The sequence below is a fragment of the Sander lucioperca genome, chromosome 17 (assembly GCF_008315115.2).
Source record: "Sander lucioperca isolate FBNREF2018 chromosome 17, SLUC_FBN_1.2, whole genome shotgun sequence".
NCBI lineage: Eukaryota > Metazoa > Chordata > Actinopteri > Perciformes > Percidae > Sander > Sander lucioperca.
The window spans coordinates 10,392,981-10,419,062 of NC_050189.1; the positions used below are offsets into that span (position 1 = coordinate 10,392,981).

General features: G+C 38.3%; 1 protein-coding gene and 3 long non-coding RNA genes across 4 annotated transcripts in view; 2 read left to right on the forward strand and 2 right to left on the reverse strand.

Annotated features, from left to right (window-relative positions):
• LOC116053175 overlaps nt 1–23,197 on the forward strand; it is a 34,696-nt gene extending 11,499 nt beyond the window's left edge. The window contains exon 2 of the mRNA XM_031304141.2: nt 22,828–23,197. Coding sequence (XP_031160001.1) covers nt 22,828–23,079 — 252 coding nt within the window. The 3' untranslated portion in view covers nt 23,080–23,197. The remainder of the gene's footprint in view (nt 1–22,827) is intronic.
• Nucleotides 224–26,082, reverse strand: LOC116053176. The gene is made up of 3 exons (XR_004105764.1): nt 25,976–26,082; nt 3,713–3,720; nt 224–618 (listed from the first exon to the last, which is right to left on the reverse strand). It is a non-coding gene; the product is annotated as an uncharacterized LOC116053176 (long non-coding RNA).
• Nucleotides 14,008–24,819, reverse strand: LOC116053178. The gene is made up of 3 exons (XR_004105766.2): nt 24,439–24,819; nt 14,568–14,639; nt 14,008–14,186 (listed from the first exon to the last, which is right to left on the reverse strand). It is a non-coding gene; the product is annotated as an uncharacterized LOC116053178 (long non-coding RNA).
• On the forward strand, nt 18,245–18,863 carry LOC116053177. The gene is made up of 4 exons (XR_004105765.1): nt 18,245–18,293; nt 18,380–18,552; nt 18,660–18,706; nt 18,814–18,863. It is a non-coding gene; the product is annotated as an uncharacterized LOC116053177 (long non-coding RNA).

Here is a 26,082-nt window from a genome sequence, read left to right on the forward strand (position 1 = left end):
GAAAAAAGACGCTCATTATAAATCCGAGACCTGCCTGAGAATCATGGCGTTTTTAAGTTCTCTTCCGTATCAAAGTAAACCAGTGGTGTTTGTCTGTTCACCCATGGGTGTACCACCAAGAGGAACTGCTAATAGTTCATTCGGCATACTTCTAGAGGAAAAAAACGGCCATAAAAAAACGCCCCTTTTACATCGACTAATGCAAATATAGCTACAGTTCCAAACGCATGTTTAAAAGATGGGACAAATAGGAAAATAAAAGATACAACACGTTGGCAATAAACAGCTTGTAACAGAGCATACAGTATGAATGAAAAGAAAAGGACAGTCTTTTTAGAACTGCATTACAACAAAACAAGAGCATTATATTTTCTCACTCTCACTATTTTAAAAGCAGCTTCAACGGTGATGTCATTTTAAAGGGGATATGTTACACAATACTTCAACACATGTTCTCAGTAGACATGAGACACTTCCTGTTAATCACCTCAAGTTGTTCTAATTATGAAAGTGACTTTTGTTCTTTTGGATCACTGCTTTACTAACAATACCATATGATGTTTCCCTGTTTAGGTAACCAAGATGAAGACCAGATCTGGGCTGCAAATGAACAAAAATCTGGACTTCTGTTGTGGTATAAAAAAGGCAGGACTCCTTTCCTCTGACGTAATAGGCGATGCCCAGGCAGAGGAGGGCGATGACCACCAGCAGCAGCAGGACCCTCCAGAAGCCCAGATCCTCCACAAACTCCTGCCAGGTGGTCCTGAAGCTGGTCAGGACGCCCTCGCTGCTCTGCAGGTTGGGGTTGAGTAGGGAGTGGCTCTCCATCGCACTGGGACAGACACAGAAATCACTGTTACAGACGAGAAGGCAAAGGAATGTTTAGATAAGGTGTTGTTGAAATATGGAAAAGGTCATGAGGCTTCTGGATATTATTCTATGCTTATGCAGAACCTGGGGGATGGAGCCTGGACAGCCCTCAAAAAGACATGGGAAAGGGATCTGAGTATTACACTGGATGATGAGGAGTGGGACAGAATCAGTAGGAATATTAAAACTATGTCATGCAATGTGAGGGTGTGCCTCACTCATTTCAAGATTATCTATCGCTTCTATTGGACTCCCTCCAGATTGTTTAGACTTGGTCTGAAAGACACACCAAATTGTTGGAAATGTAAGACAGGACGGCCAATTACTTCATGTCCTGTGGTCCTGCAAGGTCCAGGAATTTTGGACTGATCCATGATAACCTATGTCAGATTGCAGGGACCCAGGTTCCATTCAACCCAAGATGATTTGTTCTGGGAGATGGGTCAGTCCTAAGCGGGATGGATAAGCACATAAGAAGCTGGGTCTAGACTAGTTTATGAGAGCCAGACAGATTATGTTAAGGGAATGGAAGAATGAAAGGGGTGCCATCAATCCAGGAGTGGGCTGGTGGCGGCGTTTGAAAAGATGTCATCTAAACAGTTTGCCAGATTGGATGTCTATAGTAGAAAATGGGGAAAGTACCTGAGCTTTCTGGAGGGGGAGAGACGTGTGTGATGGGCTTATGGTGTTGTCATTTAAACATATTCTCTCATCTTTCCTGCAAGCACATCCTAACCATAACATAAAAACACAACTTGCCCACTCTCATACTAAGTGGATAATATATTCTAATGTGGATAAAGTGCTAAGTAAATAAAAAAAATATAAAAAATTATTTTTGCTTAATTTAAGACTGTTATTGCTTTGGGAAAGAAGCTATTCCTTAATCTACTAGTCCTTGTTTTTAGACATCTGTAACGTCTGATTTCCTTATTTAATATTTACATTTTAAACCACATCATCATTTAATTGCCTTATCTGGCTGTTTAAACTTTGTTCTCTTTCTGTTCAGCATGCTGTTGGTTTGTTTGCACATGATCTCCAGTGTGTATAACTGAGACATTATCTACAGGACGCCTCATCACTGCTCTGACTGAACACACAAAGGAGGTACTTGACAAAGATTTATCCTTTGAGCCATTGGGATTACTATCATGCAGAACAACAGACAGAACCGTGCTCGCGGACATAATAAAGTACTACATAAAAATGCTACTTCATAAAAGGAAATTAAAGTGTAACGTGCACGCACGCACACACACACACACACACACACACACACACACACACACACACACACACACACACACCACCCCAAATCAGTGGCCCATAATTACAGTGAATGGTTGAGTCATTCACACTGATGTTAACATCAACCAGTGGTTTTACAGCCTTGTACAGAGTGTATGAATGGTTGAGTCAGAGCTATTGTGTCTATTACTGTCATAGAGGGACATGGATGGAGTCTGACCTGCAGGGGTCAAAACATAGACTTTGAGGAAAGGAGCCACAACCAAAGGCAGAGAGATCACACACTATGTGAGTGACTGAGTAAATGAGAGTGGGAGGACATCTTTTGGCCAAATGTGGCACAACACCACCTTGATTTTAACCCCAAATGACCTCCCATAGCTCTTTGAAGACCTGGGACACAGTATTACATTAAACCTTCTATAATTTCTTCATTCATTCATTCCTTCATTCTTTTTAAGAAAGCTGTCTAGTCTATGTACTGTCTATGTAATGTCACTCTCAGCATTCTCCTCAGTTCAGACTATAAGTTATTATACATGTCAACATTTTATTCAACCTTTTCAATAAAAGGGTTAGGGTTGGTGTATCCTCAGTTCTGCAGACACCTTTTGAAGTTAAATGAGTGAATTGTCTCTCTGAAAAGATGCTCTCTTCAGTTAAGACTGGGTATCTTAGAAATGTATGCATAGTCTCAAAAAGGCCTACACATATACACACACACACACACACACACACACACACACACACACAGACACACACACACAAAGAGAGAGACACAGACACGCACTAACAGGGTTTATTAAAGTTACTGAGTATAACTCAAGACGTGGTGCCGACCTCTTCTTTCTACACTCCATTCTTGCCATCCTAACATACCACTTTACCAGGGTTGGGTCAGATTACTTTGAAATGTAATCCATTACTGACTACAAATTACATGGCAATTTTTGTAATCAGTAACGTAATCTGATTACTTTATGATTACTCTTAGACCACTTCAATAAATATGCACCTTAAGTAAAATACACCGCCACAGAATTGATCAATGAATTCCTATTTTATTTTTCTCTTTTTTTCATTACATCTAAGAAATCTTTTTGCTCTCATGAAAGCATTCCTGTGTGAACTAACTAAAAATGTTATTAACTAAAAACACATTTATTACTAAGTACTTTCTTTACTCTAAACATATCCGTTTCTCAGTACATATCCTCATATCAAACCGTTTAGCTCTTTTCTCACATCATATTGAATGTTTAAAACTAAAAACATTCCTAAAACATTTTTCTATCTTTTCTCATATTTCTCTCTCTGAACATTTCTCATAACATATCCACAACATATCTTTTTAAAATCTCAAAATAAGTGTAAACATATCTTAGAAAACTTTTTTTTTTTAGACAAGGTTCTACAAAACTAACCTTTACAGAACCTTTAGGGAACGTTCAGAGGTTAGCTGAAGGTAAAAAAAATTAACCTTAAGAGAACCTTTAGGGAACGTTCCCTGGAAGTTATTTCAAGGTTCTACAAAACTAACCTTAAGAGAACCTTAAGAGAACGTTCCCTAAAGGTTCTTTAAAAGTTCAACAAAAACAACTTTAAGAGAACGTTCCAGGAAGGTTAGCTGAAGGTTCCGAAATATTTTACCTTTAGGGAACGTTCTGGGAAGGTTCCCTAAAGGTATTACCTTCAGAGAACCTTTAGAGAACGTTCCCGAAAGGGTATGTGTTTGCTCGGATCTTCTTTTTTAAACATATTGGCATTGTTTTTATTATTATTTCCTCAACACGTCTAATCTTTCAAAGCACATTAATCAAAGGCCACAGAAACAAGTTTTCTGTTGTATCGCAACAGGAGCACTTGTTCAAAATGTTCATCTGTCAAGCTGTTCCTCTGGGTGGTAAGGATGTTGCCGCCATGGCTGAAGAGCCGTAAGATGGTGTTATATTTAAGAATCAGCCTCCTCACCTTTAGAAACTCATCAAGGCAGTCAAGGGTCTTGCTTGTTGATTTGAACCTTTTTCTTGTCAAGAAACTACACAGGTACTTGGATGATAGTGACATCTAGTGGACAAACGCATTAACTGCTTGTCAAATTAAAACATTCTGGTAGTTAGGCTATCATAAAAAAGTTGCATTGTTTGCATGATACAATGTAATCAGGTAATCCTCAACAATGTAACTGTAATCTGATTAGACTTTTTTTTTTATTTTAATCTGGGCTGATTATAGTTACTTGATTTTTGTAATCTGATTACGTAATTCAGATTACATGTAATCCGTTACTACCCAACCCTGCACTTTACATAAAGAGAGGTAGACTGAGAGTAGATCAGAAATGTCACTGAAATGCACACGTCATAGAGGGAGGGGTTATGGCAGGAAGTACCACTAAAACTAACCTATTGGAATGACCTGACTCTAACCTTCTGACTCGTCTTCCACAATACACAAGTAGGTTATTTTGTTTTATGAGAATATTCCTGGTACTATTATTTTAACTTTAATAATCTTGGATTTCATAGGTTTTTGACTTTGAAAGAATATTAGTTTTGTTGCTATAGTAAAGACAATTTCATATGTAGTTTATGTAAATATGATCTGTGTTACCGCTGTAATATATGAACACTTTCCCATCCCTTTTTCTGATATATTTATTTTGGAAAGTAAATATTTAAAAAATGGATTTCAGAAGTAGGCCTAATAGACATAATACATGTGCCATATAATTATGTTTTTGTAATTGTTCGAGACAAATAGGCCTATGATGGTTAAAAAATTGTTTTTGTAATTGCACCCCTTTTTTTTAATTTCCTTGCAACTATTTATGTTGCAGGTTTCAATTGCAATGACATTTTGATTTAACTTTCAAGAGAAGTATTCAGCTGATAAGATGTTCTACAAGTAGGACAAGAGGTGAGATATCCTGGCTCTCTAACACATACAGAATCAAAGACACAAAAGTAGATACTAGCGCACTTTATTTAATGTACGGTATGATCATACTTATGACACATAATGTGATCAAAACCCCAGCTCTCCATCAGTAGCCCAATATAAAAATCTAGCCTTGAAGGCCTGTGTCTCTCCTCTCCACCACCAAGACATCAACGGTCCCGTTGATTCAGCCACCAACGAAGAGACAGAAACAAAATCCACACGGTTGCCGTCATGCCGACACTGGTACAAGCTCCCATCTCTTGATCTTCACTGGTTCTCTGAGAGACAGAGGAGGAACACGCAAACATGAAGTTAGTTCAATTCAGACTTACTAACAACCATCATGATACTAATGTTGGCCTATTGCATTTATATGACGCAGTTAGACTTTTATGACATTGTCCTTCAGTGTAATTGTACCACCATGCTGCTGGGCATGCAGTCTACCAAAATATATAACCTTCTTTAATGCAAAGGTAATGTAGCCTGTATAACAAAACGTATCCCCCATCCCAGCCTAAAATGCACAGATCTGTCCTGCCATCATGTTTGTTATGTGTACTTCAGGTCCCACTGAACAATCTGAGAGAATATGAAGATGTTTGATCTTTCCTAGAAGTATTACATTATATCAGGCCGTTTTTTTTCATTCAACCTTCTGCAATGTCAGTTGCTGTTACGTCGACACTGGAATCTCCCATCTCTTGCTCTTCAGTGGTTCTCTCTGATGGCTATACAGAGGAGGACAAGAGACACAGAATACATAGTTAAATTCAGACAAGAAACTGTGCAGATTCACGACTGAAACTGTGTAGTTTATATAAGCATAAAGACAGAAGTAAAGACAGAAGAATTCCTACGCATTCTTTTTGTTAGAAAAGGCTGTGTGTGTAGCCATGATTTAGTGTTTATAAATCTGAATCATGGTGCTATAAAGAAATGTGCTCCATTTGTCAGTTTTGCTATTTGCAATGCTAAAACTTTAAACCTCAATATCTCAAAACTGATCTGAACGCAGATAGAACCTTATTATTCTGAGGTAGCGACATGCTTTACAGCAATTTCTGTCTCAAATGTGAGAAGAAAAAAAAGTAGGCCTATCTAAATGTGAGGAAAGTAGCCTAAGCTAAATAATCAAAATATACCAACTATAAAATTGTGATTTTTTTTTTTACATTTGGCGGCCCATAGAAAATGAATTTTAAAGCCTAGGCCTGTCTCCTGTCATGTCCGAATTAACTAAGTGCTCCTGTATTCTCTCCTCAGAAAGCCACTGAAGAGAACAAGATGGGAACGGGGACCATTCTCTTGATAACAGCAGCTGTGATTTTGACTGCATGCTTAGGCCTAGGCTTTGGCTGCGGTTGGTGGGTGAAATCCTCCAGATCAAATGTCTCATCTGGACCCAGTGGTGGAAGACCTCCGACAGACAGACTGAATAAGTTGGATTTGGAGGAGCAACCTTTCACTGGTCCTCAAGTCAATGGGGGACCTTTAAGGGTTAACGGAAATGGCTAATGAGGGTTTTTTAAATAACAGCTGAGGACACTAACTGTATGAATTAGGATATTTTATTATCTTACACTAGGCTACCTACTCCAGCTATCTAGGCCTATGTATTGCTACGTGTTGTGCCTGCTTTGCCAATAAATTGATTCAGATTTTTCATCTTATGTTCATGTTTTCATCTTTTGCTCATGATGTGTGTGATGTGTAAACAGGTCACAAGGTGTGTGTGTGTGTGTGTGTGTGTGTGTGTGTGTGTGTTTTATTACTCCTTTCAGCCTTTCCAAATAGTGCAGGGTTTACAAATAATAAAACAAATTATTATAATAATTATTATTCCTCACAACATAAAACAACAATTATTTGTTGTTTACTTGCAGCCTATTAGTGTAGATTTTCGTGTGGAGTAAGGGTGTTCTCACCAAATTCGGCAGAAGTAATTCTCTCAAAAACTAATATTGGAATTAAAATCTGTAAAACAAATGAATTAAAATATAGGAACGCTAATCTATAAAGTCAGGGGATCGTCCCCCAGAAAATTTTGAACATTAAACACTTCATTTCCTGCATTCAGGTGAATTTTTATGTACCTATTTCTAACTTTTTCTGAATCAATTTATGCTGGAAATATCTTTATGTAAAGGGAAACATAAGGGACAATTCAAAATATAAAAACATAATGGAATATATTGCAATAAGGCTCTCAGGCATTCTGTATTGCTTTCATCTATTTATTCTCCTTTGGATCAACTTTTCTAATTCTATCTGAGTCACCACATGCCTAGGCATCATTTACTCCTCCCTCCTCTTTTGCGTCTTTTGTTGAGGAAGTAGCCTCCTTAAATGTGCATATGACAATTATTGACCTCAATGATAGGCTACATTCATTCATTTTAATGAATGAATAAAGCCCTGGACTGTAATATTACAGATGCGTTGAGGAAGATTTCTGCTCATGTTCAAAACTTTGTGCACATTCAAAATATAACTCATCCCATCTGAGTTCTGTGTGATTTGGAGGAGTCGTGGAGGAGTACTTGAACTTATGTTGTCTTTTTCTTTGACCTTAGGCAAACGTATTCACTCCGTTATGGAGTTAGATTCCCCTTTACACCTTGTAGCATGTAACCAGAAACACAGAGGAAACAGTTACATTCAGACTCTTGGGGCCGCAAGCATGAAACTCTGCAGATTCACGACTGAAACTGTGTAGCTTATATAAGCATAAAGACAGAAGTAAAGACAGAAGAATTCCTACGCATTCTTTTTGTTAGAAAAAGCTGTGTAGCCATGATTTAGTGTTTATAAATCTGAATCATTGTTGAGATGGCCACACATGAGCCTGACTACCACAGCCATAGACACGCCCTTAATAAACACGGTAGCATCGTCAGTTGTGCCCGCTCAACCACATAAAGAACTGTCGATGAGAGACACGGTGCGTGACAACATCAAGGTCCATAAACCCACAGGAACTGTGTGCCCTAGTCGTGCAGTGAGGGAAAGTGTTATTTCGTTATTAAGTTAAAGTTAAGTTAAAGTTATTTCCATGCTTTGATTTTGCCTCTTCAATGAAAAATAGCAACACGTCAACAGTAGATGACGACGTGGTTAGGAGTAGGCAAATTAACAGGGACTCTCAGGAAGGGAGGGAGGCTGGATCTATAAAATCAGTGTTAAAACAAGCATCAGTGTTCCTTGAATTGCTTAATTAGCTTCTCTTGTATTGGTGCTCTTTTCCAGGGCATATAGCCTACTACTCTGAGCTTTATTGTAGCTTTTGGGAAGGGTTATGGTTATTGTATTTAGCAGACACTTTTGTCCAAAGCGACAAAATATGAATCTTACAATAGTTAAAATGAACAGTAAACAGTTTTTAAAAGTTGCTAAGCCAATATTAAGCAAAATAGTAATAACAGCAATAATGGCAATATATTAAATATCAATAATTAAAAAAATAAACAAATACCATAAATACACAAATAACTCTAAGAATTAATTAATTATTTAGCCTAAGTGTAAGTCTTGAGACCGCTCTTGAAGGATCCAAAACTATCACATGAACGCAGAACACTAGGCAACTCATATAGAATGATATTTGAAGAGGACTACCCAATCACGGTGGGTGTGGACCGCCTCGGCCAAAAATGCCAGGGCCGATTTTTTGTCCCAGTCCAGCCCTGCTTTCCGTCGACCATGCAACTTTGTGTTTTGTCACATTCTTTCATTCATTTTTTTTATGATGTTTTTGTCAATTTTTCAAATGTATTTTTTTCTCACTTTTTTAAACAAGTTTTTGTCACCTTTGGCGATGTTTTTGATGGGTTTTTTTTGTCACTTTTGTGTGATATAGGTCGGCCTTTCTAGCTGAGGTGCATGACAATGTGTTGAAATGATTGAAGATTTCACATTAACCTACCGATCATGCAATGAGTGAATACTGTATGAGTAGTCTCCCAACACAGAAAAAGAAAAGCATTTATGTTGATAAATGAGTCTCGTGTTACTTTTAAACTCTCCTCATAAAATCTCAAACCTTACTAGCCTGTTACACGTCAAAAGGATGATCAATGAACCATTCATAGCGCCTATGTTGAAACTGACTTATAACATTTTACAGAGCACTGTGTAGACTGCAAAATAATAACTCAATTTGTGAATTGAATGAATCTCTCAACCAATCCAATCTCCTCTATCATTTCTTCAGCCTATCTCAGCTGAATCCACATGTAGCCTACACTGTCTGAAGTCTGCTAAAGATGCGCACTCTCTCACTGCACATTAGCTATTTATTTAGCCTATGAAGTTCATGTGTGTGTCTGATTACAAATGTTAGTGCAGGTGGGCTTTTGTTAGAAGAGAGGGCTACTTACAGGTAGTATGGTCATCGCTATGGTCATCTGATCCGGATTTGTCAGAATCTTTTGATCCGGATCTTGTGCGAAGGTAATGCTGGCACATTGACCCTCCAGTTGATGTTCCTCAGTCCCAGGTTCTACAGAGGCTAGATCAGAGCCTCCCAATTTGGCAAATACATCCAAAACTTGGACAGGAATAAGGAACATTAGTGCCAATAGCAGCCATGTTCTTGACATTGCCATTTTGGAAAGATGTGAATTAGGATGTTGTTGCCCTTGTGCTGCCCTAAGCAGAAACATGCAGAAATTATTCTTCACAGGTCTTCTTAAAAAAGCCTCCTCCTCCGCTATGCGGTCAGTCTTCTTAAAAAAAAAAAAGCTGTAATGAGGACTTTCCTGCCTCCTCATCCAGCTTCGCTATGCGGTCAGTCAAACAATGTTTGGTGGCTAAAAGGGAAAGGGCCAAAGAGATGAGACAGCCAGCAAGCAGCTGGAAAAAGTTACCCATTTTCTGGTGCTGGAGGATATTATATATTGCGACACTATGCATTGTAATATGAAGCACAATCACAACACAGTAAGCAAACGGTTAACTTTTATACATATTTTCGAAAGTTTGGCACTTTTTTTTTTTTTTTTTTTTAATCTCTCTCTCTCTCTCTCTCTCTCTCTCTCTCTCTCTCTCTCTCTCTCTCTCTCTCTCTCAAATAGGCCTATGATGGTTAAAAAATTGTTTTTGTAATTGCACCCCTTTTTTTTAATTTCCTTGCAACTATTTATGTTGCAGGTTTCAATTGCAATGACATTTAGATTTAACTTTCAAGAGAAGTATTCAGCTGATAAGATGTTCTACAAGTAGGACAAGAGGTGAGATATCCTGGCTCTCTAACACATACAGAATCAAAGACACAAAAGTAGATACTAGCGCACTTTATTTAATGTACGGTATGATCATACTTATGACACATAATGTGATCAAAACCCCAGCTCTCCATCAGTAGCCCAATATAAAAATCTAGCCTTGAAGGCCTGTGTCTCTCCTCTCCACCACCAAGACATCAACGGTCCCGTTGATTCAGCCACCAACGAAGAGACAGAAACAAAATCCACACGGTTGCCGTCATGCCGACACTGGTACAAGCTCCCATCTCTTGATCTTCACTGGTTCTCTGAGAGACAGAGGAGGAACACGCAAACATGAAGTTAGTTCAATTCAGACTTACTAACAACCATCATGATACTAATGTTGGCCTATTGCATTTATATGACGCAGTTAGACTTTTATGACATTGTCCTTCAGTGTAATTGTACCACCATGCTGCTGGGCATGCAGTCTACCAAAATATATAACCTTCTTTAATGCAAAGGTAATGTAGCCTGTATAACAAAACGTATCCCCCATCCCAGCCTAAAATGCACAGATCTGTCCTGCCATCATGTTTGTTATGTGTACTTCAGGTCCCACTGAACAATCTGAGAGAATATGAAGATGTTTGATCTTTCCTAGAAGTATTACATTATATCAGGCCGTTTTTTTTCATTCAACCTTCTGCAATGTCAGTTGCTGTTACGTCGACACTGGAATCTCCCATCTCTTGCTCTTCAGTGGTTCTCTCTGATGGCTATACAGAGGAGGACAAGAGACACAGAATACATAGTTAAATTCAGACAAGAAACTGTGCAGATTCACGACTGAAACTGTGTAGTTTATATAAGCATAAAGACAGAAGTAAAGACAGAAGAATTCCTACGCATTCTTTTTGTTAGAAAAGGCTGTGTGTGTAGCCATGATTTAGTGTTTATAAATCTGAATCATGGTGCTATAAAGAAATGTGCTCCATTTGTCAGTTTTGCTATTTGCAATGCTAAAACTTTAAACCTCAATATCTCAAAACTGATCTGAACGCAGATAGAACCTTATTATTCTGAGGTAGCGACATGCTTTACAGCAATTTCTGTCTCAAATGTGAGAAGAAAAAAAAGTAGGCCTATCTAAATGTGAGGAAAGTAGCCTAAGCTAAATAATCAAAATATACCAACTATAAAATTGTGATTTTTTTTTTTACATTTGGCGGCCCATAGAAAATGAATTTTAAAGCCTAGGCCTGTCTCCTGTCATGTCCGAATTAACTAAGTGCTCCTGTATTCTCTCCTCAGAAAGCCACTGAAGAGAACAAGATGGGAACGGGGACCATTCTCTTGATAACAGCAGCTGTGATTTTGACTGCATGCTTAGGCCTAGGCTTTGGCTGCGGTTGGTGGGTGAAATCCTCCAGATCAAATGTCTCATCTGGACCCAGTGGTGGAAGACCTCCGACAGACAGACTGAATAAGTTGGATTTGGAGGAGCAACCTTTCACTGGTCCTCAAGTCAATGGGGGACCTTTAAGGGTTAACGGAAATGGCTAATGAGGGTTTTTTAAATAACAGCTGATGACACTAACTGTATGAATTAGGATATTTTATTATCTTACACTAGGCTACCTACTCCAGCTATCTAGGCCTATGTATTGCTACGTGTTGTGCCTGCTTTGCCAATAAATTGATTCAGATTTTTCATCTTATGTTCATGTTTTCATCTTTTGCTCATGATGTGTGTGATGTGTAAACAGGTCACAAGGTGTGTGTGTGTGTGTGTGTGTGTGTGTGTGTGTGTGTGTGTGTGTGTGTGTGTGTGTGTGTGTGTTTTATTACTCCTTTCAGCCTTTCCAAATAGTGCAGGGTTTACAAATAATAAAACAAATTATTATAATAATTATTATTCCTCACAACATAAAACAACAATTATTTGTTGTTTACTTGCAGCCTATTAGTGTAGATTTTCGTGTGGAGTAAGGGTGTTCTCACCTATTCGGCAGAAGTAATTCTCTCAAAAAATAATATTGGAATTAAAATCTGTAAAACAAATGAATTAAAATATAGGAACGCTAATCTAAAAAGTCAGGGGATCGTCCCCCAGAAAATTTTGAACATTAAACACTTCATTTCCTGCATTCAGGTGAATTTTTATGTACCTATTTCTAACTTTTTCTGAATCAATTTATGCTGGAAATATCTTTATGTAAAGGGAAACATAAGGGACAATTCAAAATATAAAAACATAATGGAATATATTGCAATAAGGCTCTCAGGCATTCTGTATTGCTTTCATCTATTTATTCTCCTTTGGATCAACTTTTCTAATTCTATCTGAGTCACCACATGCCTAGGCATCATTTACTCCTCCCTCCTCTTTTGCGTCTTTTGTTGAGGAAGTAGCCTCCTTAAATGTGCATATGACAATTATTGACCTCAATGATAGGCTACATTCATTCATTTTAATGAATGAATAAAGCCCTGGACTGTAATATTACAGATGCGTTGAGGAAGATTTCTGCTCATGTTCAAAACTTTGTGCACATTCAAAATATAACTCATCCCATCTGAGTTCTGTGTGATTTGGAGGAGTCGTGGAGGAGTACTTGAACTTATGTTGTCTTTTTCTTTGACCTTAGGCAAACGTATTCACTCCGTTATGGAGTTAGATTCCCCTTTACACCTTGTAGCATGTAACCAGAAACACCAGCACATTAGACTCATCCCCAAAACATGTAGGCTAAGCACTATAATGCAAGGTTAATAGAGCTGAGTCCTTCAGTTGAACCCCTTCTCACACCACTTTAACTTGAATGTAGCCTAAGGTAGAGCGCTTCTTGGCTTCAGCTTGAAAAGTTGCGCTTTCAACACAGTCACCGTTGCTTGCAGTCGCTATGGCGACAACACGTCATAGCGAGATAGACACGCGATCAGGGCACACGGAGAGACCGACACACACACACACACACACACACACACACAGTTGAGGTTTTCTTTCTTGCCATCCTAAAATAGCACTTTATCTAAAATGCACTCTGCACTGTCATAGAGGGAGGGGTTATGGCAGGAAGTACCACTAAAACTAACCTATTGGAATGACCTGACTCTAATCTTCTGACTCGTCTTCCACAATACACAAGTAGGTTATTTTGTTTTATGAGAATATTCCTGGTACTATTGTTTTAACTTTAATAATCTTGGATTTCATAGGTTTTTGACTTTGAAAGAATATTAGTTTTGTTGCTATAGTAAAGACAATTTCATATGTAGTTTATGTAAATATGATCAGTGTTACCGCTGTAATATATGAACACTTTCCCATCCCTTTTTCTGATATATTTATTTTGGAAAGTAAATATTTAAAAAATGGATTTCAGAAGTAGACCTAATAGACATAATACATGTGCCATATAATTATGTTTTTGTAATTGTTCGAGACAAATAGGCCTATGATGGTTAAAAAATTGTTTTTGTAATTGCACCCCTTTTTTTTAATTTCCTTGCAACTATTTATGTTGCAGGTTTCAATTGCAATGACATTTTGATTTAACTTTCAAGAGAAGTATTCAGCTGATAAGATGTTCTACAAGTAGGACAAGAGGTGAGATATCCTGGCTCTCTAACACATACAGAATCAAAGACACAAAAGTAGATACTAGCGCACTTTATTTAATGTACGGTATGATCATACTTATGACACATAATGTGATCAAAACCCCAGCTCTCCATCAGTAGCCCAATATAAAAATCTAGCCTTGAAGGCCTGTGTCTCTCCTCTCCACCACCAAGACATCAACGGTCCCGTTGATTCAGCCACCAACGAAGAGACAGAAACAAAATCCACACGGTTGCCGTCATGCCGACACTGGTACAAGCTCCCATCTCTTGATCTTCACTGGTTCTCTGAGAGACAGAGGAGGAACACGCAAACATGAAGTTAGTTCAATTCAGACTTACTAACAACCATCATGATACTAATGTTGGCCTATTGCATTTATATGACGCAGTTAGACTTTTATGACATTGTCCTTCAGTGTAATTGTACCACCATGCTGCTGGGCATGCAGTCTACCAAAATATATAACCTTCTTTAATGCAAAGGTAATGTAGCCTGTATAACAAAACGTATCCCCCATCCCAGCCTAAAATGCACAGATCTGTCCTGCCATCATGTTTGTTATGTGTACTTCAGGTCCCACTGAACAATCTGAGAGAATATGAAGATGTTTGATCTTTCCTAGAAGTATTACATTATATCAGGCCGTTTTTTTTCATTCAACCTACTGCAATGTCAGTTGCTGTTACGTCGACACTGGAATCTCCCATCTCTTGCTCTTCAGTGGTTCTCTCTGATGGCTATACAGAGGAGGACAAGAGACAGAGGAAACAGTTACATTCAGACTCTTGGGGCCGCAAGCATGAAACTCTGCAGATTCACGACTGAAACTGTGTAGCTTATATAAGCATAAAGACAGAAGTAAAGACAGAAGAATTCCTACGCATTCTTTTTGTTAGAAAAAGCTGTGTAGCCATGATTTAGTGTTTATAAATCTGAATCATTGTTGAGATGGCCACACATGAGCCTGACTACCACAGCCATAGACACGCCCTTAATAAACACGGTAGCATCGTCAGTTGTGCCCACTCAACCACATAAAGAACTGTCGATGAGAGACACGGTGCGTGACAACATCAAGGTCCATAAACCCACAGGAACTGTGTGCCCTAGTCGTGCAGTGAGGGAAAGTGTTATTTCGTTATTAAGTTAAAGTTAAGTTAAAGTTATTTCCATGCTTTGATTTTGCCTCTTCAATGAAAAATAGCAACACGTCAACAGTAGATGACGACGTGGTTAGGAGTAGGCAAATTAACAGGGACTCTCAGGAAGGGAGGGAGGCTGGATCTATAAAATCAGTGTTAAAACAAGCATCAGTGTTCCTTGAATTGCTTAATTAGCTTCTCTTGTATTGGTGCTCTTTTCCAGGGCATATAGCCTACTACTCTGAGCTTTATTGTAGCTTTTGGGAAGGGTTATGGTTATTGTATTTAGCAGACACTTTTGTCCAAAGCGACAAAATATGAATCTTACAATAGTTAAAATGAACAGTAAACAGTTTTTAAAAGTTGCTAAGCCAATATTAAGCAAAATAGTAATAACAGCAATAATGGCAATATATTAAATATCAATAATTAAAAAAATAAACAAATACCATAAATACACAAATAACTCTAAGAATTAATTAATTATTTAGCCTAAGTGTAAGTCTTGAGACCGCTCTTGAAGGATCCAAAACTATCACATGAACGCAGAACACTAGGCAACTCATATAGAATGATATTTGAAGAGGACTACCCAATCACGGTGGGTGTGGACCGCCTCGGCCAAAAATGCCAGGGCCGATTTTTTGTCCCAGTCCAGCCCTGCTTTCCGTCGACCATGCAACTTTGTGTTTTGTCACATTCTTTCATTCATTTTTTTTATGATGTTTTTGTCAATTTTTCAAATGTATTTTTTTCTCACTTTTTTAAACAAGTTTTTGTCACCTTTGGCGATGTTTTTGATGGGTTTTTTTTGTCACTTTTGTGTGATATAGGTCGGCCTTTCTAGCTGAGGTGCATGACAATGTGTTGAAATGATTGAAGATTTCACATTAACCTACCGATCATGCAATGAGTGAATACTGTATGAGTAGTCTCCCAACACAGAAAAAGAAAAGCATTTATGTTGATAAATGAGTCTCGTGTTACTTTTAAACTCTCCTCATAAAATCTCAAACCTTACTAGCCTGTTACACGTCAAAAGGATGATCAATGAACCATTCATAGCGCCTATGTTGAAACTGACTTATAACTTTGACATTTTACAGAGCACTGTGTAGACTGCAAAATAATAACTCAATTTGTGAATTGAATGAATCTCTCAACCAATCCAATCTCCTCTATCATTTCTTCAGCCTATCTCAGCTGAATCCACATGTAGCCTACACTGTCTGAAGTCTGCTAAAGATGCGCACTCTCTCACTGCACATTAGCTATTTATTTAGCCTATGAAGTTCATGTGTGTGTCTGATTACAAATGTTAGTGCAGGTGGGCTTTTGTTAGAAGAGAGGGCTACTTACAGGTAGTATGGTCATCGCTATGGTCATCTGATCCGGATTTGTCAGAATCTTTTGATCCGGATCTTGTGCGAAGGTAATGCTGGCACATTGACCCTCCAGTTGATGTTCCTCAGTCCCAGGTTCTACAGAGGCTAGATCAGAGCCTCCCAATTTGGCAAATACATCCAAAACTTGGACAGGAATAAGGAACATTAGTGCCAATAGCAGCCATGTTCTTGACATTGCCATTTTGGAAAGATGTGAATTAGGATGTTGTTGCCCTTGTGCTGCCCTAAGCAGAAACATGCAGAAATTATTCTTCACAGGTCTTCTTAAAAAAGCCTCCTCCTCCGCTATGCGGTCAGTCTTCTTAAAAAAAAAAAAGCTGTAATGAGGACTTTCCTGCCTCCTCATCCAGCTTCGCTATGCGGTCAGTCAAACAATGTTTGGTGGCTAAAAGGGAAAGAGCCAAAGAGATGAGACAGCCAGCAAGCAGCTGGAAAAAGTTACCCATTTTCTGGTGCTGGAGGATATTATATATTGCGACACTATGCATTGTAATATGAAGCACAATCACAACACAGTAAGCAAACGGTTAACTTTTATACATATTTTCGAAAGTTTGGCACTTTTTTTTTTTTTAATCTCTCTCTCTCTCTCTCTCTCTCTCTCTCTCTCTCTCTCTCTCTCTCTCTCTCTCTCTCTCTCTCTCTCTCTCTCTCTCTCTCTCTCTCTCTCTCTCTCTCTCTCTCTCCTCTCTCTCTCTCTCTCTCTCTCTCTCTCTCTCTCTCTCTCTCTCTCTCTCTCTCTCTCTCTCTCTCTCTCTCTCTCTCTCTCTCTCTCTCTCTCTCTCTCTCTCTCTCTCTCTCTCTCTCTCTCTCTCTCTCTCTCTCTCTCTCTCTCTCTCTCTCTCTCTCTCTCTCTCTCTCTCTCTCTCTCTCTCTCTCTCTCTCTCTCATCAAAATCAAGTAAGTTATCAATTTTTAAAAGCTAAATCTGTGTTTTTCTACTACTCAAATCAAGTTAGTTATTAAAAGCATGCCTGTTGTCCATTTACTTTAGTGAAGCGGGAAGTGTGTGAAGCATTCGACTAAACAACAACTGCAGAGCTAAGTGAGGAAGAATCCAGTCCTGTCAGGAGGGTATCGAAGAAGAAAAAATACCCAGGGTTTATCTTAGGTATAGAACAAGTGCACAATATAGACAGGTCCCCATTTTCTGGTGCTGGAGGATATTATATATTGTGACACTATGCATTGTAATAACGGTGAGGATGAAAGCAGTCTAGATGGTGCTGGAGCTGTATGTAATGTGTGGAAGCGGTGTGTGGAAGCACAATCACAACACAGTAAGCAAACGGTTAACTTTTATACATATTTTCGAAAGTTTGGCACTTTTTAAAAGAAATTTAAAAAAACGATACTCTGTTGGGTGGACAGAATTCGGTCGGTGCCAAGTGGCACAGTTTTTCAATACTCAATATAATACAAAATACACTCCATTTGGATGTCTTTCATCCATCAGGTCCGTCCTTGCCAAAAGCACCAAGGGTTCGGCAAAAGTCAGTCCAAGCATCAGGGTCAAGAGAAAATACTTCTAGATCCAGGTCCGGCAGTCCCCCCCACGTCTCTCACACTCTGCTCCAGAGCTCCCGCTCTCCACGCCACAGCACTCCACACCAGCAGTCCCATTCTCTGCACCACAGCACTTCACACCAGCGTTTCCGCTCTCTGCGCCAGAGATCCCCGCTCTCCACCACACCACTGGATGGGACCACTACACCAGTGGTCCCATTCGCCGCGCCAGAGCTCTCCACACCAGCCCTCCCGCTTTTCTAATCTGTGGTCCCACACTTCACGTGTGGGAACCAGCACCGAGAGGGTAGTGACCTATTCCCATTAAATAATGTAAGTAAGTATACCTCCTTATTTTCTTACTAATAGTGGTGGTGTTGCAAATGGAACAAATATTTTTTTTCATTCCGATTTGACCTTCAGAGTTCCAAAGACGGGTCCTCTATCTGCTGGCCGATATACGCGAAAAGCTGTCCCAGGTGGGCCAAAACTGTGAGCCCCCAGACTCTCAGTTCAACCTGGAGAAGATGAACAGCAGGCGTGAGCTCAAAAATTTGGAAGGGCAACTGGCTGATGAAGGAAAGAAGAATATGATGGTCAGTTTAACTATGCCAGGTCAATAGTAATACTGTTATCGGTGTTCCTGATAGGGCGAAATTGTAAATTTTTTAAAAAATGTTTTCAGATGTCTCGGCTGGTCAAGATTGGGGGTGCAGACCTTGAGGACTGTGTGAAAAATATGATGAAAAGGTAAATGAAACTTCATAATTTCTTCAGAAACTGTAGATTGTATTGTTCATTCAACTAAACAAATACTGGTTACTGATTTCACTTGGTTGTCTTTTTTCTATTGGCAGAGTTCTTACCAACAGGATGATGGCCATGATGAACATGGATGGCACAAGACGGCTCTGCCGAGTTATAATCGGTATGTACAGTATGTAATACTAAATCACTTTTCTAGTATGATTAGAGGATGTAGGGTCTACATAGGTCAGCCTTTACTCATTGCGCACAAAGCTTTTTAGACACTGCAGATGCACAACGGCAATACATAAGAAATAGCCTACTCAACTCCGCTACACTATTCATTCTCACTTGGGTCACTTGGAAAAAATAGTGATGATCACTGGTGTGCTTGTTTAGAGAGTTTTATTAATGGTGGATTGCTATACTAGTATGAGTGATGGTTGCTGAAAATTTTAAGTTAATGCTGTACTTTATAATGTCTTAAAACGAGTCTTGCTCCATCTTCATTTAGGTGCTGTACAGCAGTCCAACCCAGCATCATCAGAGGCTGATATCAAAAAACACATGAAGAACTTTCTCCGGTCTGCTCCTGACAGACATGGGGGTATGGGACGCCAAAAGGGCCAGACAGCAGTTGATCTGTGTTCAGATTCAGAATAGGTAGCAAAAAAACTTTTTTTTGCCACCGGCAGTAGAATTTACTATTTGGTTCATGGTCAGCTGAGTTTGACTTATCCAAAATATCATAAACATTAAGATTCATCTCCCAAGAGTAAGTACTGTTATTAGTAAAGTATGAACTAGAGCTGGGCAATATATCGATATTATATCGATATCGTGATATGAGACTAGATATCGTCTTAGATTTTGGATATCGTAATATGGCATAAGTGTTGTCTTTTCCTGGTTTTAAAGGCTGCATTACAGTAAAGTGATGTCATTTTCTGAACCTACCAGACTGTTGTAACTGTTCTATTATTTGCCTTTACCCACTTAGTCATTATAGCCACATTACTGATGATCATTTATCAAAAATCTCGTGTAAATATTTTGTGAAAGCACCAATAGTCAAAACTACAATATCATTGCGGTATCGATATCGAGGTATTTGGTCAAGAATATTGTGATACTTGATTTTCTCCATATTGCCTAGCCCTTTATTAACTAGTTGGGTACCATGCCTGTTTCTTTGTTGTCTCCGTTGTTACTGAATACTCCATCTCTAACACATTTGTTCTCTTTTAATCCCCTCTGTCTATCTATAATTAGACGGTTTTGTGTACCACACCCAGTTATCCTTCCTTAAAATTGTTTTCAAATTCCTTCCTGATGTCTTGTAATAAACAGGCATTGTTTAACAAGTTTAAGACCTCAGACATTTTATTAGCAGGTGTTATTTGTTATGATGCTGAGAACAAAATAGTTTTAATAAAATGACAGCAGCAGCAGCTATAGCAGCTCTACTGGCTGTTTGTGCCAAACGCCTCTTTGTCTTAAGTCTTGCTTTTGATAAATCTACTGTTATAGAGTATATAAGTTTAACTTGACCTATTTTCATTTGATTAAAATAATGTTGCAGTGTTACACAGCTCTGTTTACACTTTATTTTAGTAGATCTTTACCTAATAAGAAAAATGTAATGAAATCAATATCTCTGGGATGTTGCTTTATTTTTAACCAATTCATTATATTAAAGTAAAAAGTCATTGGGCCTCTTTGTATGTTGCATCACGACCCTGCAACTCTCCAAACAGGACGCTCTGGAGTTTGCCCGCTTTCATCCTCCAGCAGCTGCGGTACGGGATATGCCAAAAAGGCAGACAGCAGTTGAACTGTGTTTACATTCAGAATAGGTAGTATTCATCCATAGGCCTATCATCTATTTCTTTTTTTTCCCCCCATCATAGTCCAGAGTATATACTTTTAGTTTGTTTGTATTTTTGCATTTTTAGATTAAATACTCATTTTCTAACATTTTATTACGTTTGTGTCGTTATTTTGGTGGTCAAGAATAGGACAGTGTGTTGATGTCAAATGAACATCAAGTTTTTGATATCAGTTTGATTTGCATTTTTGACCTGTTTTTTGATGTCGATGTTTGATGTTGATTTGATGTCTTTTCAACATCAAGTGCCCACTGGAAAAAAAAGATTATGATTTGATGAAAAGAATATACCACTGAACACCAGATGTTGCAGTGATATTAAGAATGAGTGAAAACTAGTTAGCAAGTGAGTGCACAAGTTTAAGCAGGTACTCAGTTTAAAGTTTGTTTAGTTTTTAGTTTATTTTATTAACATGTTTAAATATATACATACATACATCTCAGCACAATCTTCCAAAATTATTTTAAGTGATTCAAATAAGAAATCCCCATGTTCAAAAAGGAGTAGGAAGAAGTTAAAAAAAATACTTTTCTGGTCCTACCCCCTTTTTCTATTTTTATACTTTAGTTAAATACAAGACAATTTGATGCTACATGTTTACATACATGCCATATATCTGCCTACACACATAAACATACACGCGCGCATGCCACCCACACACACACACACACACACACACACACACACACACACACACACACACACACACTTTTTCTTTTCCATCTATCTTCTTTGTTTCCTTCTATCTACATCAAACCGAATAACAACCCATCCAGACTAGACTTAGTATATAAACCTAGGAACCATACAGTCAGTATACAATACTATCACCTCAAGTCCTTTTCGTATCCCATTCAGTATATTCATTTTAAATAGTCTCTTAAAATTGCTCATTGTTGTACATGATTTCATCTCTTCACTGCAGCTGTTCCATAAGTTAACTCCTTTGGTTGTGATGCAGTGATATTTAGCATTTGTTCTTATAATCTTCTTTTAAGCTAAAAGTAGGACAACTAAACAGTTGAAATAATTTGCTAAAAGTAATGGATGGAAGATACATTTAGCAATCTGAACACTGACAGTGATAACATTAACAACATCCACTTTTATATAATGAACATTGGGAACATACATTGGGGATTAATGAAAGGGTAGACTGAGTTTATCTGAAAATAACTCATGCATTATAGTCATGTGACGTTGGTCACCTGTCAACTTTCAGTGTCATTATAGTGTCCTACAGATCATTTTGCCACAAACACCCCTCCCCTCTCGACCAGAGTGTAAAGTTACCTAACGTGTTTTGTCACACAGATAATCGTGTGAGAATAATTTGTTTATGAAAGACAACTATTTTGTGAGCAGAGATCTCTGCTTAACTCTCCTGTTGTCCTCAGGTCAAGTCTGACCCCTTTTCAAAGTTTTCTATATCAGAAATTTGGCCCAAAAATAACATGGATGGTTCAATGCATGCACAATTAACATGTTTTTTAAAAAAAAAAAAAAAGTCAAAAAACGTTCAAAGAAATGACTAAAAAAGTGACAGAAGCGCCAAAAACATTTTAAAAAGCGACAAAATGCATTGAAAGGCTCGAAAACAGCAGAAAAAAAGCGTCAAACAAGGCGATAATGTTTACAAAAAGGTACAAAAACGTCGAAAAAAACGCCAAAAAAAATGTTGAAAAAAGCGTCAAAAAATGTGTCTAAAAACATTATCAATTTTCTAGTCAAGTCAACTTTATTGTGAATTCTGCAATAGGTGCCAGACAGGAATTGAAAATAGCCTACCTTTCTCTCCGACCCACGAGGCAATAAGGACACGTACAAGTATAATATAGAAGAGAAGAAATATATACAAATAAAGATAAAGAAAGATAATATATAGGCCTACAAATAAGATTTTTTTTAAAAGATAAGTAATAGCCTATGTACAAATAAAGATAAAAATATAAGTTATATAACGCAGTTGCTTAAATACACACAGGATAGACACACAATGGAAGAGCGTAGTATATCGGTCCTTCTCTGTATAGCTCTGTTGCCTAGTTTTGTATTAGCTATTAATAATATTCTGGGAGACAAAGTTGCATTTCAACAAACTGAGAACTGTAAGAATTAGGCTATAGTCTTGTGACGTTGGTCACCTGCCAACTTTCAGTGTCATTATAGTGTCCTACAGATTCGGCATTTAATTTAATTCCTCGCTTTTCTTTTTCTCTTGTTCCCCCTCTGTAGCTGACGCAGAAAGAGATGATAACTTGGACCGTTGTCTGCATTCTACTAGCTGTGGTTTTGATGGCACTTGTCTTTTTCTGTTGTTGGTTGTGGCTGAGATTCTGGAAACCAAATGTCCCATCTGGACCCGGTGGAGGAACATGTCCGACTCCGACAGATGGGACAGATGTGGAGCTGCAACCCCTCACTGAGCCATGCCCTCCTGGCTCTCACGTTAACGGCAGTCTGCGGCCTAATGCAAATGGTCAATGAGTGTGTTTTAGGTTGTTGCAACTGATGACATAGAGCAGTGGTTCTCAAACTTTTTATAATAATGTACCCCCTGGGAAATATTCTCTGAGCCAAGGACCCCCCAAAGCATTTTTTGGTATATATAGAGGTAGCCTATACATTACAGCGCTGCACAACAACTTTGTAACTGAAAGACACTCAAATGCTACTTCAAATATTTAAAATCCATGACTAAATTAATTTATTATAATAGTATAAGTTTTCATGGAATTATGCATGATACTGATATTTTTTTTAAATTAACATAGGCTATTAAAAGGAATTTCACGTATCCCCTGCAGTAGCCTATTGTACACGTACCCCCGTTTGAGAAACACTGACATGAGTATTCAAACTTTTGTAGTTGTAGTTTTTACCTTACTATTGCTTTGCCTTGTAGTCGCTTGCTTTATTATCTTTGCCAATAAATCTGATTTAGATATTGAAATGGTTTTATAATCGTTTGTTCATGATTGTGTGTGTGTGTGTGTGTGTGTGTGTGTGTGTGTGTGTGTGTGTGTGTGTGGAGGTAGTTACGCCTAATTTCCTCTCAAACACTAAATAAAATAAAAGACTTTAGAATATAAAATTGCCAACATGAATAACTGCTAAAAGGAATAACTTAACTTAAAGACTGTAGGCTGCGCGTGAATCTCCCACTTAAAAACGCGCAATGACATAGGCTAATAACATAGCCTACTTTCCATCATATTTGACATATTTTGAATTGTCATGTTTTTTTTTTTCTTTGCATAGGTAAAGGTATTTAAGCTGTGAATTTGTGCATTAAAGTGTATCAAAATCCAGGAAATGAAGTCTTTGACGCTGAAAACTTCCCTGGGGGAGGACACACATTTTGCACAATATTAAAATCAGACCATGCTGAGGAGGTAAATATACAAACTAGGTTTAGAGTTGAGTCAGTTTCTATGAAGTTATTTGTCAAGTCACTTATTTTTATTTACTAAGCATCTGGCTAAACGTGCTAGCCGATATAAACCATAAAAGCCTATGAAAAAAATGGATAGGTATCAAAGTTCTTCTTGTTATGTTTTTCAAAGTCTACATTTCCCATGATCGTCCTGCTATTATAAATAAATGTACTGAGGCCCTCGATAGCCGCAGCCTCGACATACCTGGCTGTGATAAACTCTCCTATAATAAAACATACAGAGAACAAAGACAGCGACTCCTTAACAACTCAATCTCACACCACCGCACAGAAGCAGAACACCATGAACTAGTCTACATGCTAAGGCAACATAGTGTCATTATTAATGATGCAGCATATTTATTATCATCCAACGGCCACGGCGGGCGTAGAAGTAGCGTTTATCTTACCGTGACGCTGTGATCCTCCATCAAGGTGCACGTGGCGTGGTTTGGAGTTGATAATGGAGATGATGTAATCCAACCAATCTGTCAGCTCAGTGACAGTAAACTCTTCATTGATGACTTTGGCCTTTCCTCCCAGGAAACAGTCTCTCAGCAAGATGTCAATGGAAGTCTGTCAGCGACCATATTTATATCTTGGTTTGGTCTGTCAGAACATCTATAGAACAGAACAGGAGGTGTTTCCCTGCTGCTTTAGCTCCATTTAAGAGGACCAAATCCTCACTTTCTTCGTGCACAATTCGTTTAATTTCACCACAAAACCGGACAGAGAGCGCAGCACGGACAAGCACTTTCCAAACATTTTGTCAAAGGTCATCCCCGCCCACACTGATGGTCCAGAAATGGAATTGGGGGTGTGGGGGGGTGCACCCTTTTCTGATTGGGTAGGCCCGGGCCTATCCAGGCCTGACGCTGACGCTGGGCCTGCCAGGCGCGCCTATTAGAAATAGAAAATAAAATAAAGAAAACATTCCCGGACATTAAATAAATGCATTTTAAAATAGTTACAATGCAGTGAGCTTCCGAGCTATATATGATACAACATATCAACGACAAATACTAATAAGAAATCACAGAAAAAAGACGCTCATTATAAATCCGAGACCTGCCTGAGAATCATGGCGTTTTTAAGTTTTCTTCCGTATCAAAGTAAACCAGTGGTGTTTGTCTGTTCACCCATGGGTGTACCGCCAAGAGGAACTGCTAATAGTTCATTCGGCATACTTCTAGAGGAAAAAAACGGCCATAAAAAAACGCCCCTTTTACGTCGACTAATGGCGCAGTGGATATGACACATAACTTGGTGTGGGAGATCTGGGTTCATTTTTTCGTTTATCTGTAATATCTGAAGACATGTTTCTGATAATTACATCTTTACAAGAAGATGAAAGGCGTATAAAGCTGCATTTTGGAGCGGAAACCCCCGTTCAGGAAGCAGAGCCACATGTGGAACAGTGTGTCAGATCAGTCACTCTAAATCAAAAGAACTTGTTGAATAATACAAACATGTGGAATAGGAGATGGATGAAATTAGAAATTGTCGAAGAAAGCAAGAAAAACATACAGTATGCAAAAAAAAAAATAATACAGAACGCAATTGATAAATAATACAGTTAAACGATGGGACAAATAGGAAAATAAAAGAAACAAAATGTTGGCAATGAACAGCTTGTAACAGAGCATACAGTATGAATGAAAAGAAAAGGACAGTCTTTTTAGAACTGCATTACAACAAAACAAGAGCATTATATTTTCTCACGCTCACTATTTTAAAAGCAGCTTCAACGGTGATGTCATTTTAAAGGGGATATGTTACACAATACTTCAACACATGTTCTCAGTAGACATGAGACACTTCCTGTTAATCACCTCAAGTTGTTCAAATTATGAAAGTGACTTTTGTTCTTTTGGATCACTGCTTTACTAACAATACCATATGATGTTCCCTGTTTAGGTGAAGACCAGATCTGGGCTGCAAATGAACAAAAAAATCTGGATTTCTGTTCTGGTATAAAGAGAACTTCTCTTATGTATTTTACACTTGTGCTTCTCGGTCGCTCTCCCCCCTCGCTCAGTGCACCAGCTCCAGCT